General features: G+C 37.2%; 1 protein-coding gene across 4 annotated transcripts in view; it reads left to right on the top strand.

The window, feature by feature from the left end:
- Positions 1 to 17801, top strand: part of STX18 (syntaxin 18) — a 73456-nt gene that overhangs the window by 371 nt on the left and 55284 nt on the right. The window contains exon 1 of one of the 4 annotated variants that reach the window (XM_026077789.1): positions 426 to 521. The exons of the other annotated variants lie outside the window; for them this stretch is intronic. Coding sequence (XP_025933574.1) covers positions 480 to 521 — 42 coding nt within the window. The 5' untranslated portion in view covers positions 426 to 479. Of the gene's footprint in view, positions 1 to 425; positions 522 to 17801 lie in introns of those variants that run through there. 4 annotated transcript variants of the gene reach the window in all.

Genomic DNA, 17801 nt, shown 5'->3' with positions numbered 1-17801 from the left:
GGGGGCTGCTCCGGGGGCGCCGCCGGCGCGTACGTTCAGCCGGCAGGTGCCCGGGCCGGCGGCCGCGGGAGGCCGCTCCCGTGCTCGGTGCGCGCTCATGTATGTGCGGTCTGCAGGTTTTCTTCCTGTTGCACAGTATGGCTGTGCAGGGCCATTTCTCTATACGCTGTGCGCGAAAAGCTTCTCAGAACACTTCAGGAGTTGGAAAGCCAAGCGCTGAGGAGTTAAGGAGTTCCAGAGCTAAAGCTGACCGGGAATGATAATATCCTTAATCCACAGTAGTGCTGTAAATTTGTTGCAGATTATTTTCTTCTATACTGAGTAAACGGTAGGGGAGAAGTTTGACATCGCAGCAGGGTTTGAATAATGCACCTTTATTAAGGCTCTGGACCATTCTTTGAAAAACTAACAGGCTGCTCAGTGCGCTGCCTGAGGAGAGTCTTACAGAAAATAACATATGATGGTGTCAAAAGCACAGCATGATGCACATGCAAGTTCAGGACTACACCAGCACTATGCAGGTAATCTTGTTTCTGACACTTTCTGAGTTCTGAATAGTTTAGTTTCCAAGGACAGAAATTAGTGTTAAATTTCGGTCTTAATCGTACTTTTCCAATTTCAGAAAAAAGTACTTAAACTAATATGTTTTATAACACTTAACATTTCATTTTAAGTAGTTTGGTGATTGCTTTGAGGCTTAAGCAAGGGTGTCAAATTGGTTATATGTTAAATGAACACATAATTATTAATCCCCTATTAAAAGTTGATTCAAGTAGCTTGCTTAGTATTGATTGTGAATTCTGTGATAAGGATCTATCTACAGGGATAAGACCAGTCCATAAAACTACATTCAAGATTTTTGAACGTGAGATTTACTTTTTTTTTTCTTCTTCTTCTTCTTCTGGCATCTGCTGATTTTTAGCTAAAGGTGTTCCAAATTCTGCAGCCTTAGAGTGAACAGACTCCTTCAGTCTTGCACTAGAACAGGGCAACCTTTCTAATTTTTTAACACAATTTGTGTGCGTGTGTGAATTCCTAGAATTTTAAAAAAGGATTGAAATTCTATCACATGGTATCGTATTGGCATTTATCTGCATCATCAACACGGTTGCAACTTTTAAATCTACTATTCAGAACTCCAGCACTGGGGCTAATACTGGGAGCGGGTTGTTATCCTGTAAGGGTTTAGCACTGAATGGTGTCCAGATACTTTGCCAAAGTGTTTCACAGTTATTTGCTGAGGCAGAGGAAGTGAGAAACTTGAGATTTTTAGGTTCCATTCTAGATACTCTTACAGCCACGAACTTCTATTCATTTCCTCCAAAGCTTTAACTTTCTGCCCCATTGCCTCCAGTGCTGTCTGTGGCTGCACTTTGGTTCCTCATTCTCAGTTCCATTAGCTTCAGCCCATCTCTGTATTTCTAGGTTTCTGATCACAGAAGTAGTCTGTATTCGAAATAAATTATAGCCTCAGACTGAACCCACGCCCACTTCTTCTTCCTCACTCCTACTCTTTTCTCTGTCTTCCTTTCCTACCACCAATGCTCCCTTGACCTTGCTGCCTCCCAGTTTTGGTTGTCTTTCTCAAGTTCTGTTCCGCCGCAGGCCTAGCCTCACCTTCATCCTCTCCTCATTGCCCAGCCATAGTCCTGTGCTGTGATGATGTGCTGTATGTGTATGCTTTTCCTCCTACCTTATTCCTTCTTTTCCCCCTACTTACGTCTATTATTACCTGTTGGTCCCAGTCTTCTCTTATCTAAGCTCCTCATCCTTTCCTAGTTTCTGAGGAGCACTGCCCAGGCAATAGAAAGGACAAAGATGTGGCTAAAATTAATTACAGCAACTTGTTAGGGTGAAGTAAACAGTTAATGCCACAGTGGATAAGTTGAACCCTCTTTTTGAGGGGAAGAGGAGAATGGGTTTAACTCATGGTACGCGCATAAACAGTGACATGGAGAAAAAGACAAGGCTAAAAGTCTTGCTGAGCACGTTTGAACATGATTTTTATTAACACACTGATGAGCAAGTAGGAGTGAGTGAAATAGACTGGGCCTGGTCTATCTCTGCTCCTGTAGTTCAGCTGTATTTGTGATGGTGGAGCCATCTCTGCCAGACCAGAGAAGGATTTGTAACAGTTTTTTAGGCCTTCTCTAAGGTCTGATTCTAATGGGGAAACAAACCATATAAACTACAGTTAAAGGATTTGTAGTTAAATTAATGACAATTTTGTTTGCTTTCTGCAGCAAAATACAGTTTAACTTGATTATGTATGTGTGAAAGCCTCTTTCAAATACTTTGTTATAGCCTTGCTGTTAAACATTTAGCTGCTTCTGCCAAGACTAAAGCAATTTAACTTGCAAGTGTAATCTTTGATATGCACATTAATTCTTTAATATGTTTCTATTTTTAAAAGCACCAAAAAATCGAACGAATCCTTCTCTGCCTACATACAGTTACTTTTTTTTTTTTAATCTGAAGAACATATCAAACTGTTATTTTAACTAAAGATGATGGTCAGAATCCATACAGAGTAACAAGAGAGATTCTGAATAATTTATACATGGTCAGAACTTTTATTATGCCATATTTGGTTGAGTAATAGTTGAAGATCTCCATTTGACACTCAAGTATGGAAATGTTGAAATATTTATGCAAGGTCTATGCACAGACATACTCTTTTTATGTTTTATTCTGGGTAGAGTTTTGCATAGCTGTTAGCAGAGAGACCTGTGCTTGCTCTGCTTATGCTGCAAGCTGCAAGCACACCAGCCGGCTCTGGTCCAAATGGACACAGCGTAGCTAAGGTGGCACGGCTCGCAGAGTGCACAGCCCTGCTGAAAGCAGCCACCCGGCTAGAAGATCAGGGTTTTTCAGTTAGCCCATTCCCTGAAGGTTTTGTGTCTCATTATTAATATACTTGAGCACCTGTCAGAAGTGATGTAACCATCTCTGGCATATATAGCAGATTTTCTTTCTCCTTGTTTTCCCCCAAAGAGTGTGGGTTTTGGTAGGACCTGAGGATTGGGGGAATGTTTACTTTGCTTTCTGGTGGTTTTTTTTCTTCATAGGCTCAGGTTCTAATTGGTGTTTAAAAAGGCATATTGAAGCAGAAGCCAGCAAAGTTGTAACAGTTTCTTATTTTCTGTGGAATTTTGTTTCTCAGTTTTGCATCTTGCTTAAGATGACTCTGTGTTTACCATAAAGACAGAAGCCCACTGGGTAAAGTTTCACTGCACCTGGGAAATACAGTTAACGTCCTGTTTTATGTTGTCAGGCTTAAAGTGTGTGTACACACACACACACACACACACACACACACGAATTGAGGTAGGCATGAAGAATGTGGAACATAAGAGCTTTGACTTGAATCAGTGTTGTGTAGAAAACCTGTGTACAGCTGGGGAGGCTGTACATCTTACATGCTTTTGGTATTCTGTGTTACTCACAGAAATACTTCGATATTCTGAACTAGTTTGTGGTTTGAAAAGCTTGATGTTTTTTTGCTCAGATATACTGCCTTGCTGCAGTCTGTGGGGGTATTAACAAAAGTTTATATGTTTGAGACCATCTTGGCATCACAAGGATGTTACGAAGTTATCTAGAGACAGTGTAAAATGTTAGTTGCAGAGGCTGCTATTAAGCTATGACAAAACTGACCAGTTTGCATATGGTGCTCTTCTAAATCAAAAAAGACTGTGCTATGGCCACCAACTTTCAAAGGATTTTTCTTTGCCCCCAGCATTAACCCATCACTGTTTTTTCATCCATCAACTGTATCCATCAAGCATTGGGCTGTCTAGTGTGTAATGAAAGATGAATAAAGCTGTACGTGTGAGGTATCTTTTTTGGCATCTCTCCTATTCGCCGTTTAGATACTGACTAGGACCATGGTAACAATTGGCTGCTGTGGGATTCCCTGCAAGAAAGCTATGATAAATGTGATGGACTTTCCAATATTTGTAATTTGTAGAAGACTCTTAGAATTTATTATGTATGTATTAGTACTTTTTGGTTAACTAACACAAAAGCAGCAGATGTCCTTTTGTCACCAGACTTCTACTGTGGCACAGTTATTTAAAATGTATTATGTGAGGACACTAAAGTTTGTTTCTCATCACACTTTTACATGGTTACCTGGTATGGTATCAGATTTGAGATAAAACTGAGTTTTTTGCTAAGTGATTGAAGAGCTGTAAGGATTAGAGCAAAAGTACTTAAAATGATTGGGCTTGAATTAAGTGTTCAGTAACAAATACAGGCAGTTCAGATGGAACATAGGCCTACTTTACATGACACTTGTTTACTGCTTTACCATAGTCTTAAACCTGCTGTTTTGGGTGTTTTAAAAGATTGTCAGTTTTGGAAATGTTTGGGACTTGAAATTGTGTCATAGGACACAATCTTAGGAAAACATATTATTTAAGCCTTTCCTGTTGCTTTTTATGGCAAGTATGAGCTGTTAGGAAGATCATCTGTCAAATATGCTTCTTTGAAAATATCGAAAGAATGATAACATTTAATAGTTCTTAATTTAACACGGCTGACCTCTATGTGTTACAGAAATGGAGTAAGGGCTAATACAGCCTATTAACATAAATAAAGACAAATTAATGGTCAAACAGAATTTCATGATAGGCTTGTTTACAACTATGAATGAAGCTTTTTGTTTGGCTAGGGAGATTAAGCAAGTACTTCTTGCTGAAGGTTTTATGAAAAGCTTAAAAAAATGATGTGCTAGAGCATAAATTCTTCAAAAGTAATACCAGACATATCTGAAAATATATCCATGAGAATGGAAAATTTGAAAGGTTAAATGTTTCTGGGCCTTTAAATGCAAAATTTCAGAATGATCAAATATGTATGTTTGAAGCTGTTGAACACATAAGGATGCCAGATTCATAAGGCTACAACATCTGCTATTCATATAACTTCTGTGTATGGATTCTATAGGATGATTAACTGATTAAAAAAAAAAAATTGGTACGATAGGCCAATATTCACATCAAGAATATGTTTGGCTGCTCTGTACAAATATTTAATGAGGAGGGAAAAAACCCACATAGGGCTTGCCTCCTAGTTCTTGTGAAAGCTGCAGCAAATGACATTGAATATGAATTTTGAACAAAGATTTTAATTATAAGGCCACCTGACTTTCATAGTATATTGCTGTGGCTACAAATAGTTTGCGATTGTCCTGTTGTAGTGGTGGCTTTTTTTTAACTTGCATTGAGTAAAACAGCCTTTTTATGTATGTCTACAGAAGTCCAGCTGGTGTCTCATTGTTTGAATTCAGCCCAAAGGATAATTCAAAATAGCATTGCTATTAGAAGCCTTTCTATTAGAAGAGATAGAGCACTGAGTTTGGTCTCTGGTTGCAAACATGTATGTTTTGCAGTCTGGTATTTACAGTATCGTTGTTGGAGGAGGAGGTAGGTCTGATGTCCTGTATATGGTATTTGCAGTGGCTAAGTATTTACCACTGTCACTGCATTAATACAGCCTAGAAAACTATGGGGAATCCCCAAACTAGTAACTGATCCCCCAAACTGAAAATATTGGACCACCTTGAATAGCATGTCATGATTATTGACATAGCACGATGAAAAGTGAATGGCTTTAAACATATGTTCTTTCTGATCCCTTTCGGACTATCTTGAATTATTTGAAGAGAAACCAAGAACAAAAAATTTAGACACAGTAATTATGTAATGTACTTGGTTAGAATATATAATCAGCATCCAGTGCAAGGCACAAATAGAAAAACACAAGTCTGCGCTTTCACTGAAAAATTTCTAGAGGTTTATCAATCAAAAGTTTGGAAAACATTAGCTAATTAGAGCTAAATTTCAAACAAAGAATTCCTCATGCTTAATACCATTTTAGTATCATAAGAAAGAAGAGTTGGCTTGCAAATTGGGAAGTCCAGAGGCTCTTCCACTGCCTAACTTTGGGGATATAGTAGCTTCAATGGTAAGCAGGTAGCTTCGATGTTCCGCCTCAGCTACCCAGTCTGTTGATGCAGATAATAACACCATCCGTTTCATATCGCAGGGTCATGGTGAGGGGTAGTTAGTGCTTGGATACTGTTCTAATAGTAAAAGGTATATGAAAATACTTATGCTAAGTATTAAACATTTTATTGGAATATGAAATTAATTATTACACCGTCTGTTCTGAGTCAGTTTCAGGTTGGTGGTTGCAGAATATATCAAATTACATCTAAGTTTTTTAAAAGGCCAAGAAATATCTGAAATACTAAAAACAGAGGAGGAAAAACTGGTGTCAGCTAGCCTGAAACAGCAAATAACACAGATAAATGTTTGTAGTCAACCCCAGCTACATCAATATTTAATTTCAATTTACGTTTGAGAAGGAGATTGCCAAGTGAAACTCAGAACTATTATGTTCTCTTGCCAGGGGAATCAAAATTTCAGTATTAGTTGCCTGCATGTAATTGCTCAGAATTTTTTGATTATGTAGGCATGTTTAATAACACATCAGTATTTATCAGAAAACACTATCAACTTCCACTTAACTTCTGCAGTGTTTTTTTCAGTTGGAAGTGTCAGTTAAAAATCAAAATGTTATTAAAGTGAGCTGGTTATAGGATGGGACATGTATTTGCCAGATCTAGACTAGATCTGAATGGGGTCCAGTCCTGAAAACTTCCATTTCTGAAAGTAATAACTTTAAAGTACATGGCAAAACACAGCCTGTAAGTCAAAGACTGTATGTTCATGCAGTGCATTACTTCTGTTGTGATTGAATGGATGATACTAACCAGTGCTATGAGGGAAATGACCAAAAATGCTTAAAAAGGTGTGCTTTAATTTTTTTTTAATATTTTTTGGTACTCAAGCAGATTAAATAATTCTAAACTGATTTACTAATGTTAGTTTATATGGTATTTTTGACTCTAATGATTACATAAGAATAACTCCCATAAGACATATAGTGCTCTTGGTATAGCCAATCATAGTCTTTATTAGAAATTAATGACTATGCCAAATTTTGGACAGCCAGTGATTTTTCAGTTCACTTCTTAACTTTTAATGAGAGGTAAGTTCTAATACACTTGGGCCATAGCTGAGATCATTAGACCTAATTCTGATTTCCCCCCTCATACAATTATGAACAGTCACTTTTTTCTCCAAGTTCACTGATGGTGCTGCCTTTTGTACTTCATACAAAAGCACACACACGTTTCCTCCCCCATTTTGTGAGTAGGGTGTGTTATTCTGAATTGTATTTTTTTTCAAATGGGTAGATATGGTGTAGTGTTTTCTAATATTTCAGATTTATCTCTCTCCCCTTGCAAATCGTGGTTAATGTTAGTTTTGTGTTATGAACATCTATTGTTTTTTACCTCTCATTTCCTTCATTATTCTTAGAGAAGAAATTTAGCTGGAGATATGGAAGGCAAATAAGTTGATAATTTTAATTAGGAGAGGAGAAACATAAAAGACAGAGTAAGGAAATCGCAGAGGTTTTTTTGTTGTTGTTGTTGGGTTTTTTTTTTGTTGTTTTTTTACAGTTTTTGGAGAGGAATGGAAAGCTGACCTTGTTTAATGCTATGGGATTAAATATCAAGTCACTAATGTTCCCCATGTGATGCTTCTGTTTTTAGCAAAACTGACATCAGTAACAGCGGTGAGGATATAGGCTGGCCTTGGAGAAGGAGTAATGAACCCACCAAAGTTCTGGGAACTTCTGAAATGTCTGTACAAATTCAGCTCTCCCCCCCACCCCCCACCCTGGTTGTTTGTTTTAAGTAAATTCTTAACTCCATGGGAATTATTTTCAGAATACAGATTGAACGACGGGATTGAAAGCTAGCTTGGGAGACAGTTTTCCTTAGTTGCGCATTATTTTTGTTATTTTGACTGGCTGGAACTCATGCAGTGCTGAGGAGTCCAAAAGTATTCTGAGGCTGCGGTTTGTATTTGGAGGCAAGAGCTCTGCTGCCTTCGTCCTCCCTCACCCCCTCGCGGGGCCTGGGTGGCTGAGGCAGTTCTTTCCTGACATGCAGTTGCTGGAGGAACTGTTACTACTTGGAGCTGGTATAAACTCTTTCCAGCCTGTAGTTGTCTGTTGACGCCTCCTGTGAGCTGCTGATTTCACATCTTGTTGCAAGTAAGGATAAGCTTAATAGAAGTTTGTAGTGCATATGGAAGTAGAAGAAATCTGAAGTTTGTCATATGTGGCCTCCTTCTTTTCTCAAACATCGGTTCCACTTGCATGGCATCTGAAGAAGGAAAAGGAGAGTTAGGGGCAGGGTGGCAGGTTCTTGGGGATCTGAAAGGCTGAAACGATACAGAAGAATGATGACAAAGACAACAGAAAGTGAGCAGGCTGAGTGTGAAGAAAATAAAATAGGTTGAGAAAGAAACAATTTAACACATGAGGATAGAAATATGGATGTAAAAAGAAGAGTGGGGAAAAAAAAGGAAAAAATGTAGAGGATGATGGAATACATCTAAAATAGGATAGAAAGCAGGAAGGGAAATGGAAGAAGAGCAAGAATGAAACTTATTACTCTTAGGTTAGTGAATTTAATTGATGCAGTTATGCTTTTTACTGCTTCCCTGATTTCTTTAGCAAAGTTTGTAGAACAAGAAGAGCTTGTTATTTTGAGATAAACGAATATTGCTGGAAGTCTTGGGCTCTTTATTTACAGAATCACAGAATCACAGAATGGTTGAGGTTGGAAGGGACCTCTGGAGATCATCTAGTCTAACCCCCCTGCTCAAGCAGGGTCACCTASAGCACRTTGCMCAGGAYYSYRTCYAGGCRKSTTYTGAATATCTCCAGAGAAGGAGACTCCACAACCTCTCTGGGCAACCTGTTCCAGTGCTCTGTCACCCTCACAGTGAAAAAGTWTTTCCTCATGTTCAGATGGAACTGTCTGTGTTTCAGTTTGTGCCCATTGCCTCGTGTCCTGTTGCTCTGCACCACTGAAAAGAGTCTGGTCCCATCCTCTCGACACCCTCCCTTCAGATACTTGTACACGTTGATAAGATCTCCTCTCAGCCTTCTCTTCTCCAAGCTAAACAGGCCCAGCTCTCTCAGCCTTTCCTCATAAGAGAGATGCTCCAGTCCCCTAATCATCTTTGTAGCCCTTCGCTGGACTTGCTCCAGTAGTGCCACATCCCTCTTGTACTGGGGAGCCCAGAACTGGACGCAGTACTCCAGATGTGGCCTCAGCAGGGCTGAGTAGAGGGGGAGAATCGCCTCCCTCGACCTGCTGGCAACACTCTTCCTGATGCACCCCAGGATACCATTGGCCTTCTTGGCCACAAGGGCACATTGCTGCCTCATGCTTAACTTGGTGTCCACCAGCACTCCCAGGTCCTTCTYGGCAGAGCTGCTTTCCAGCAGGTCAACCCCCAACCTGTAGTCAACCCCCAACCTTTATGTACTTTTTTAACTATGATCTCATTTTTGGGACAGAAGTAAATTTAAATTTAAGCAGACCCAAAAGAATATCAGTGTGGTTCCTTAGAGAAGTAACTGTTGGGATTTATTTTTCCATATACTAGCAAGGAGGACAAAACTAAGGAAACTAAGGCGCATTTCCCTGAAAGCTAGTAATTTTAAGATTCTCATTCCCCTCCTCCTTCTCTTCTTTTAAATGGGACAAATTTGGTGGATAGTAGCACGCAGAAGAACTTACTGTGACTTTTCCTAACGTACTGCAGTTGTCATTTTCTGTGTGCATAGTGTATCCTGCTTGTTACGTTAAGTAGAGGGGAATGTTCTTTTTATTTAGGATGTTTGAAGAATACTAATTCTGTTCGTATCTGCCAAATCCAGACTTGGACTAGAGTTTTCCCCTCTATGACAGTTAGCTAACAATTTCTGAGCCATCACAGAGGTTAACTTTTTTTGAACTCTGTGATGCATTAAAATATTAACAAAACGGGGAGATACTGTAATTTAGGATACTAGCTATGGTTATACTTTTGTCATCAGCAGAAAAGATGTTTAAGCCCTCTTAATCTCGGGTGTTTCAAAGCTTAAACAGTTTGAGACTGCACACACAAATTGGTAACAAGTCGTTGCTTTCAACGAGTAGTACTGAGGCTGTTGTCTTTTTGGTGCTGGTCTGGACTGGTTTCAGTCATCCTGATCAGTTACTGCTGTAATGCTGAGCTGCTTCCTAGTGATTTTTGATAATGAGTGGATTAATGTTTTAGGTGCTTTGCCATAGATGAAAGGATATAAATTTTCAATAAAAGGTCAGGTAATTGTATGCTCTGCCTTGGAAACTTCAGACCATTATGCTTGAAAATATTCTTCAGGCTGGAGAGTATTAAAGCCTGGAATGATAGCTTCAGCAGTTAAAGCAATTAAAGGGTGAAAATTGGGGATAGGAATTGTTGGCAACAATTTTGGGAAAATGTTCTTTAATGTCTAAAATATTACAGTTTAATATAATTGCATAGAATTTTAAATTGTGGATACTTTATTGAAAACGTAGGTTTCCCGGCTTCAGGGTGGTGTGGCAAAGCCTTTTGTCTGCCAGCAATGACACTTTATGGCTGTCAGATGCCAACTTTGAGGTATTTCTGTTGTCCCCTCTTGTCCTTTCATTCTGACTCAGCCTCCTTCCCCTTGACAGAGGGCAGTGAGAGCAATACAGAAATATGGACATACTGAAGCTGCTCAGATTTAAACCTGCTCCATTTTCACAGATAGTCTTGTACTTTTTTTTTTTTTTAACAGATACAGTTAAATCTAATTCATCTTCCTTCCCATCTTCCCTTTCCCATTATTAATAGATTGCCTGCTTGACACTTTCTACCAGGTATTTCCTTTTTTGGTTGGCTTTTAAACTGTTTTGGATGTGGTCATAATCTTACTGGTTCTCCATTGACTTTCATTTCTGTAGTACAGAAGGCAACTGACTGAGCCGGCCCACTTTGCTGGGCTGCATGCCACAGAACCGGGTTTCCAGGGAAGGTTGGTAGTGGTTTTGTGTGGAAATCCAGAAAGTCTAAGGCTATGTTGGTCTCCGATTGAAAATAAGAGAAGGGGTGTTGTTTTGCGACTTGCTAAAAATGAAATTCTAATGTGATTATTAGAATTCTAATATAGAGTAGTATTCTAATTAGAATTTGAATATGGTCATTTAATTTTTTTTATGGAGAAGTCTTTGAAAAATTTTAAGTCCTCAGATATTTAGTACAGGAGAGATTGAATGATATCTTACTTTAGAAAATCAGAAATAATCTAATGCTTGACTTCTTGGGATTTCTGTGCATGTAACGGAGGGGCTTAGAACAGAGAGGCCGGTTTGTGCGGCAGAGCACCAAGCGTGCTGTGGGGCGCCCGCAAATCTGGCTTCCCGGCAGCACGTGCCAGGCAGCCGCGAGGCGCTGGGAGTCCTCGGACAGCCTCGGAGGAGCAGAGGGCTGACTAAAGGGATGGGAAGACACGGGAGTTTGTCAGCAACTTGGTAAAATCAAGGTGTTCTACAGAACATTTGTGTTTTGGTTGGGAAAAACATACTTTTTGAAATAATCCTGAGTAGTTCTAGTAGTATTGTATCATCTGCTGGTTTCAGTTTGGCACATGTAAAATACGGACATAACTGCATCATGGATTTTGTATTTCTCTTGCATATTTTCAGGTGGTGAGGGTGGTCTTACAAAGTAGAAACAGTTTTGAATTTCCAGGCTTTTTGATATTTCTCTTCTTTAAGGAAATTCAAACTTTCTTTTCAAATGTCATTTTTTTCCCCCTACCTTAACTCCCATTTACTTTTTTTTTTTTTTTCTCTCCTTCCCTTTACACTTGCTCTTTCCTGAAGAAGAAACAAAACAGTGTGAGCTGCAGAGGAATATACTGCTGAGCCTTATGACACTTTATGTATAACATAAGGGATGTTATACATTATATCTGTCTTTTACATAACTAATTCACTTACATTAAAAGTAAACCATAATAGCAAACTGACATGTGAAAGACAAACATGTAATGGTGATGAAAACCATTTAATGATTAGTGGGGAAACAAATATTTATTGAAAATAAAAACCATGTCTAAAGGCTCTAATGCTGACTTTTGGAAACATTACGATGTTGTGGTATTTGCAGTGCCGTATGTCCTGTACAGTAGATATTATTTAAAATTGCTTGGGAACTGGAGCTTGCGATTGTGAGCTTGGAATGTCCTGCAGATAATTAAGTTGTGGTCAGCCTTTAAAAAAGTAAAAAGTTCTCGAACTATGATTTTATAAACATGCTACAATAACATTTCTTTATATTTAACAGTTTCTTATAGAAAGTTGATACTCTCACAAGGCATTGATTAAAGGTAAAACATCAAGAAAGAAAAAATATTAAATTAAAACTTCACTTAAGATGTTGTGACAGTTGGCTTGTAATATTAAACAGATGTGCGTGTTCTTGGGATAGTCTTCTTTTAGAACTTAGCTGTATACCCGTTTTCAAATAACAGCTACAAATTTTTGATTAATTTAAAACTTTCCTTTCTTCAGTTGTCTTTGTTATGTATTTTTTTCTTTGGGTTGATTAAGCTGGATAGTGTGATAGATACTGTATTTTCTGTTGTGTTGTTGAAGGGAAAGCATTTCTCTATGTAGACTTAAACTGAAGCACAGCTAATTCAACTATATAAAAGATTTATTATGTGTATGTGAAGATTCTTGGGCCTGATATTACTTTTGCATGTATGAGAAGGGAATTTATTGGTTCTTGTCATGGGTATGATAGAGTATAATTTGGCCTCCTTGGCTTATAGTAAATATTGCACATAGGAGTCAATATCAAAATAGTGAAGCTTATACTTTTAAAACATGTAAGTTTAACGTAATGTGGAGGGGATTATCAAGTAAAGGAAAAGAGTATAGCACTATCAAAATGACAGAATATTGCGTTTAATTCTGATGCTAACCTTTTTCAAAACTATAATAATTTTTTTCAGGGGAGAGCTACAAAAATGATCTGAAGTCTGGAAAATCTTCTTTGTGGTGAGAAGTATAAGCTCATCCTATTTAGCTAGGGGGTATGGTCACAAGAGGAAATCTCTGATTGTCCATGGATTTTTATAGAAAAGCAAAAACAAGACACAGTGCTGAAAAAAGTATGAATTTGTTGTGGTATGATTTAATTGACCCTTGATTTGGTAGATTCTCCATCACTTGAAATCTCTAAGTCACGTGCAAATATTCTAAAAGTATTCAATTCAACAAGTAATGCAGGAGTTAATGCGCAGGGATGGCTGAGGAATTCCTTTTTACATGTGGGACACAGCTCCAGAGCAAAGCAAAGAATTGGATACTGGTTTCCCAAATCCCTGACTACTGCTCTGGTGACCTGTGACTCTGATCAGTCTGACCTTAGACTTTGTGAATGTATGAATATTCTGCCTTTGTTTTTAATAATAAATGAACTTAGGGGAAACAATGTGTTGAAGTATTGCTAAAACAAAATAGCCATATTAAATTTAATAGGGCATTTAATCTAGTTATCTATTACTGAAGTTACTGCAAAGTAAGCAACCTCTTTTTTATATAATTTTTTCTTCTGATTTATTCTTCACAAATTTCAGAGGATGTATGGATGTGTAAAGATGGTTAAAGGAATTCATTTTTAAAAGAACGAAGGAAGCATTAACCTATGTGAGGTGTTAAGTGATTAAATAGTACCCCTTCATTGCCCTAGTTTGCATACCGACTGAGTTTCATCATATGTATTGGATAGCTACTTTTGTTGTTGTATGTTTTTTGATTTGCGTAAAGACACCATGATATGCCGTAAAGTAAGTGAGACCGGCTTATTGTAAAAATACACTTTATTTCTCTTAATGAAATTGTTTCCACTTCCTAAGATTTTTAGCTCACTCTGAAATCCATTGGAGTATAGATGGGAAATGCTTAGAACTCAGATGCTGTATTCTGTGTTGCGCATATAGCCATCATATGTAAAGGAACATAAAGAAAATACAGGAAAGTGCATCTAAGAGATAATCAATATGTAAAGGGAAGGAAAAAAGCAAAAAGTTTTGAAGAATTAGTCAGTTTGACTAAAATGTGGCCTAGCATAAATATCATACATGTTTCTGTGTTATGGCATACAGAACACATGGAGCTGTGGTCTGACTGTGACTTTAGCATCATTTGGCAATTTATTGTCCCTGTCCTGGAAAATTACAGTAGTTTTAGGAGTGGTTTGTGGGTTCACACAATACACTTGAAGTACTTAGTATAATTTTCTTTAGTAGGGAAAATAAAACAAGTAATTTTTTAAAGGAAATTTTTTACTTACAATGAATGAATGAAACGTGGCCTTTTTTATATAGCTCTTAAAATAAGAAACTATCCTTATATGTTAAGTATATGCAATATATGTAAATTGTAATCCAGAATATTTTCCCCATTATAAAGAAGTACATGTAAAAGCATCCATTAAAGATATAGGAAGGAATATAATACAAATATTACATGGAATTTAACTTTTGAGTAAATTTGCCTGCTTGTTTTTGGTGCTAACAAGAGTCACTAGTTTACTTCAAGGACCAACTTTTGATTTGGCTATGAGTGGTTGTTATTGATCTAAGAGCAATTATTACAAAAAATCATTATCATTCTTTTGCAGGCATTTTATGGATTGAATTATTTTGAACAAGTTGATTTGTATCAATTAGTTCTTAAAATATAGAGATAAGTTTTCTTTATTCGATGAGGCTTGTAAGTTGTAGTGAGAATTCCATACAGTTTTCTGGTGATAGGCAAAATTTTCTGTCAGTGCAGATATATGAATAACTCTGTTTTTACTTTATGAAGCATCTTGCTGCTAGAGCTTTTGTGGTAATTGGCCCTGACTTCAGGACTTGGCCCTTACTGGGAAGACTTTGAAATATGACAAACAAAATGCTAATCATGTGAAATTATATGAGATGAATGGCCACGCTCTTAAGTCTCTTTCATTAGCAAACTTGGAGACGGAGGGGGATTACATTAACATATTTGTTATGATCCTCGTTACCAGTGCTTAAATGCTAAATCTCTCATGGTACAACTCTATAGGTGTCTGATCCTACAAAGACGGCAGTTTGACTGAGGATATTCCCAGTGAGGTATTGTCATTGCTGAAACACAGATTTATCTTTTCACAAAGATACTCTTATTTGAATTCAGCCTTCTGCATAGCAAGTTGTTTGGAAGTAAAAAAAAGTTTCCTGCATCTTTTGAGGCTATGAGCTGAACTGTTATAGAGCCTTCTGACTGAATGGTACGCTCTCTGCTTTACACTGCTATTACAGTAGCTCGGAGAGTCTCGAACTGAGAGCAGGGCTAGGTCATCTTTGCTGAGCACTTAAGCTTGTAACTAACCAGACATTCAAAGAGGTAGGGGAAGATTTGGGATGAAGTCCTGGTTGCCCTGAAATAAGTTGCAAAGTTATGGTTGATTTGACTGAAGATAAGATTTCACAAAAAATTCTTAGCAGAGTAAAAGTTTAATGTTCATTGTTTGTTCCACATTATATCTTGTGAGGATGAAGGCTCCAAAAAGATACTACTAGTAGTCTTCTAAAGTTCTTTTTTTAGGCCTCTTTTTAGTAAGGTGCATGCTTCGCTTTTTTTTTTTTTTTTTTTTTTTACAAATCTAAAAGTGAACTGAAGTCATTGGGACTATTCATATGTTATTGAATTGAGTCCTAAGAGAGAATTCTCATAAATTTCTGACAAATGGGACAGAATTATGAGTAAAGGCATTACTAATTTAATTGAGTTATTTATTCATACTTTCAAAGATATTCTTCACCCTAAAACAAAACAATTCTAAGAATATTTATGTATAATAAACTTGGGTAAAACTTGCAGGTTTTCAAAAAAAGTGCATTTTTGAAAATATGTAAGAGTTGTAGCAATTAACCTACATGCACATTTATAATTCTAGAAAATGGACAGCTTATTACATTCAAAGACTGGATCTGATAGACCCAAATTGCTTAAAACATCAGTTATTGAAGATATCCCCCTGGGAATTTGAGAAACCATTTAACAGATGAAAGTACATTTTGAAAAGTTTGACCTTACAGGCAATCATAAAATGAATCAAAACAGCTCTTTCCTCCCCTGAAATGTACAGAGCCCATCTGTATCTAATCCAGTAATTATAGACTGAGTTCAATTACCTTTTCAAACTTGGAGCAGACTGGAGACTAGGCAGTGAACAAACATAGGGTTTTGTCTAGACCTCAATTGACCACAGTCTAAAACTTGAATTTATATCTAATTTTATTTTTAGTTTCGTTTGATAGTTCTTAAAGGATTTATTTTGCTACCTAGTTGCCAGATCATTAAAGTTCTTGCTTCTTGACTTGGTGTTTACTGCTACATTTTTAGCTCAGTGAAGTTAATAAATGACACCAAGTCCTAAGAGTTTACTGGATAAAGCATTTTAAATGTGACAAAATTTTGGTTACTCAGCTGTTTTGATTCTTTCGCTTTAATATCGCTGCAATCAAATTATGAAAGAGTCTGAACAAAATTATATAATTTATAGTCTGTGCTCACATCAATGTATTTGATGTCCAGATTAAAAAAAACCTTTTGGTGTTGTTTTGCTCTTTTAGAAAAGTGAACCCCAAACCTACCAGGCCATAATTTTGCCAGTAGTTGACATTGATTAGAAACTGCCAAAAATGTATTTTCAGCTCATTTATTTATTTATTTCAATTGGAGCAAAAAGACTGTCCATTCAGCCATATACGTTTGTCGAAGAATACATACACAACTACAAGGGGTGTGTGGGTGGGGGTGTGTACGATCCCACAAAATATATAAAACACGCTACAATATACTTGTCTTTGAGAAATATGCTGTGCTGTCTTCACTGTATTATACAATAGTAATACTGCCAACATGACCTTCTGGTTCCTTATGGGATAGTTTATATGCAACCTTAACTCGAAAAGCATTCTTTGCAATAAAGCTGTGTTGTTTGCAGAGAAAATTGTTGAGCTGCGCAGAAACTGCCCATAGCAAGGAAGACTTTTGTTGCTAAAATAGCACATTTCCTATTTCTTTGGTAGCAGTAGAGGAACAATGATTAGGGGCAGAATAAACACTGTAYTTTTAACATACAGTTGTGCAGTATGCTTTTGCTGGAATTATGTCTCTTGGCAAATAAAGGCTATGATAATTGATGCATCTAATTTAACTTACTGATTCATAATAGTAATAAGTATTGTGTAGCGGTTGCTGTAATTAGTTAAGAATGCAGTTGAGGATGACTTCCAAGTCAAGACATATTTAGCAAATAAGACATACTGTTCCAATGAATAATAAGCTTGCTGTGACAACCTTTGATGTTTAATTAGCTTTCCTTGTAGTACTTTAGAAAAAAAATGATAGAATGAAATGTTACATAACTGTAAAACTTAGATGCCTAAGAGATTGCATGTGATTATCCTGAATGTATTTTGTCTCTATATTTTATAAGCATGGGAAAAGTTCTCTAATATTTTTCTTCTGTGGTGTGTAGTAATTTTCTGGATGAATGATAATATTCTGATAAGATAATAAGAGATATATCTGATTATTTTCATAATCATAACTTTAAAGCAAAATTTATAATAATATATGATGAAAAAACATGTAGCAGTTTTATCAGCCTGTTACTGAGGGGGAAAAAAGATTGCCCTACACCCAGAAGCCAGGAAATCCCTACTTCAATTCCAGTCCTTTGTCAAAATCCTATTTAAAGAAGCACTGAGAACCTGTTGTTTTCTCCCTTTAGCTCCACATTAGGAGCTGAGATGACCTTGCA

Source organism: Apteryx rowi, unplaced genomic scaffold, assembly GCF_003343035.1.
Source record: "Apteryx rowi isolate R43461 unplaced genomic scaffold, aptRow1 scaffold_462, whole genome shotgun sequence".
Taxonomy (NCBI): Eukaryota; Metazoa; Chordata; class Aves; order Apterygiformes; family Apterygidae; genus Apteryx; species Apteryx rowi.
Note: the sequence above shows the minus strand (reverse complement) of the source record. Positions and strands in the feature narration are given on the sequence as shown.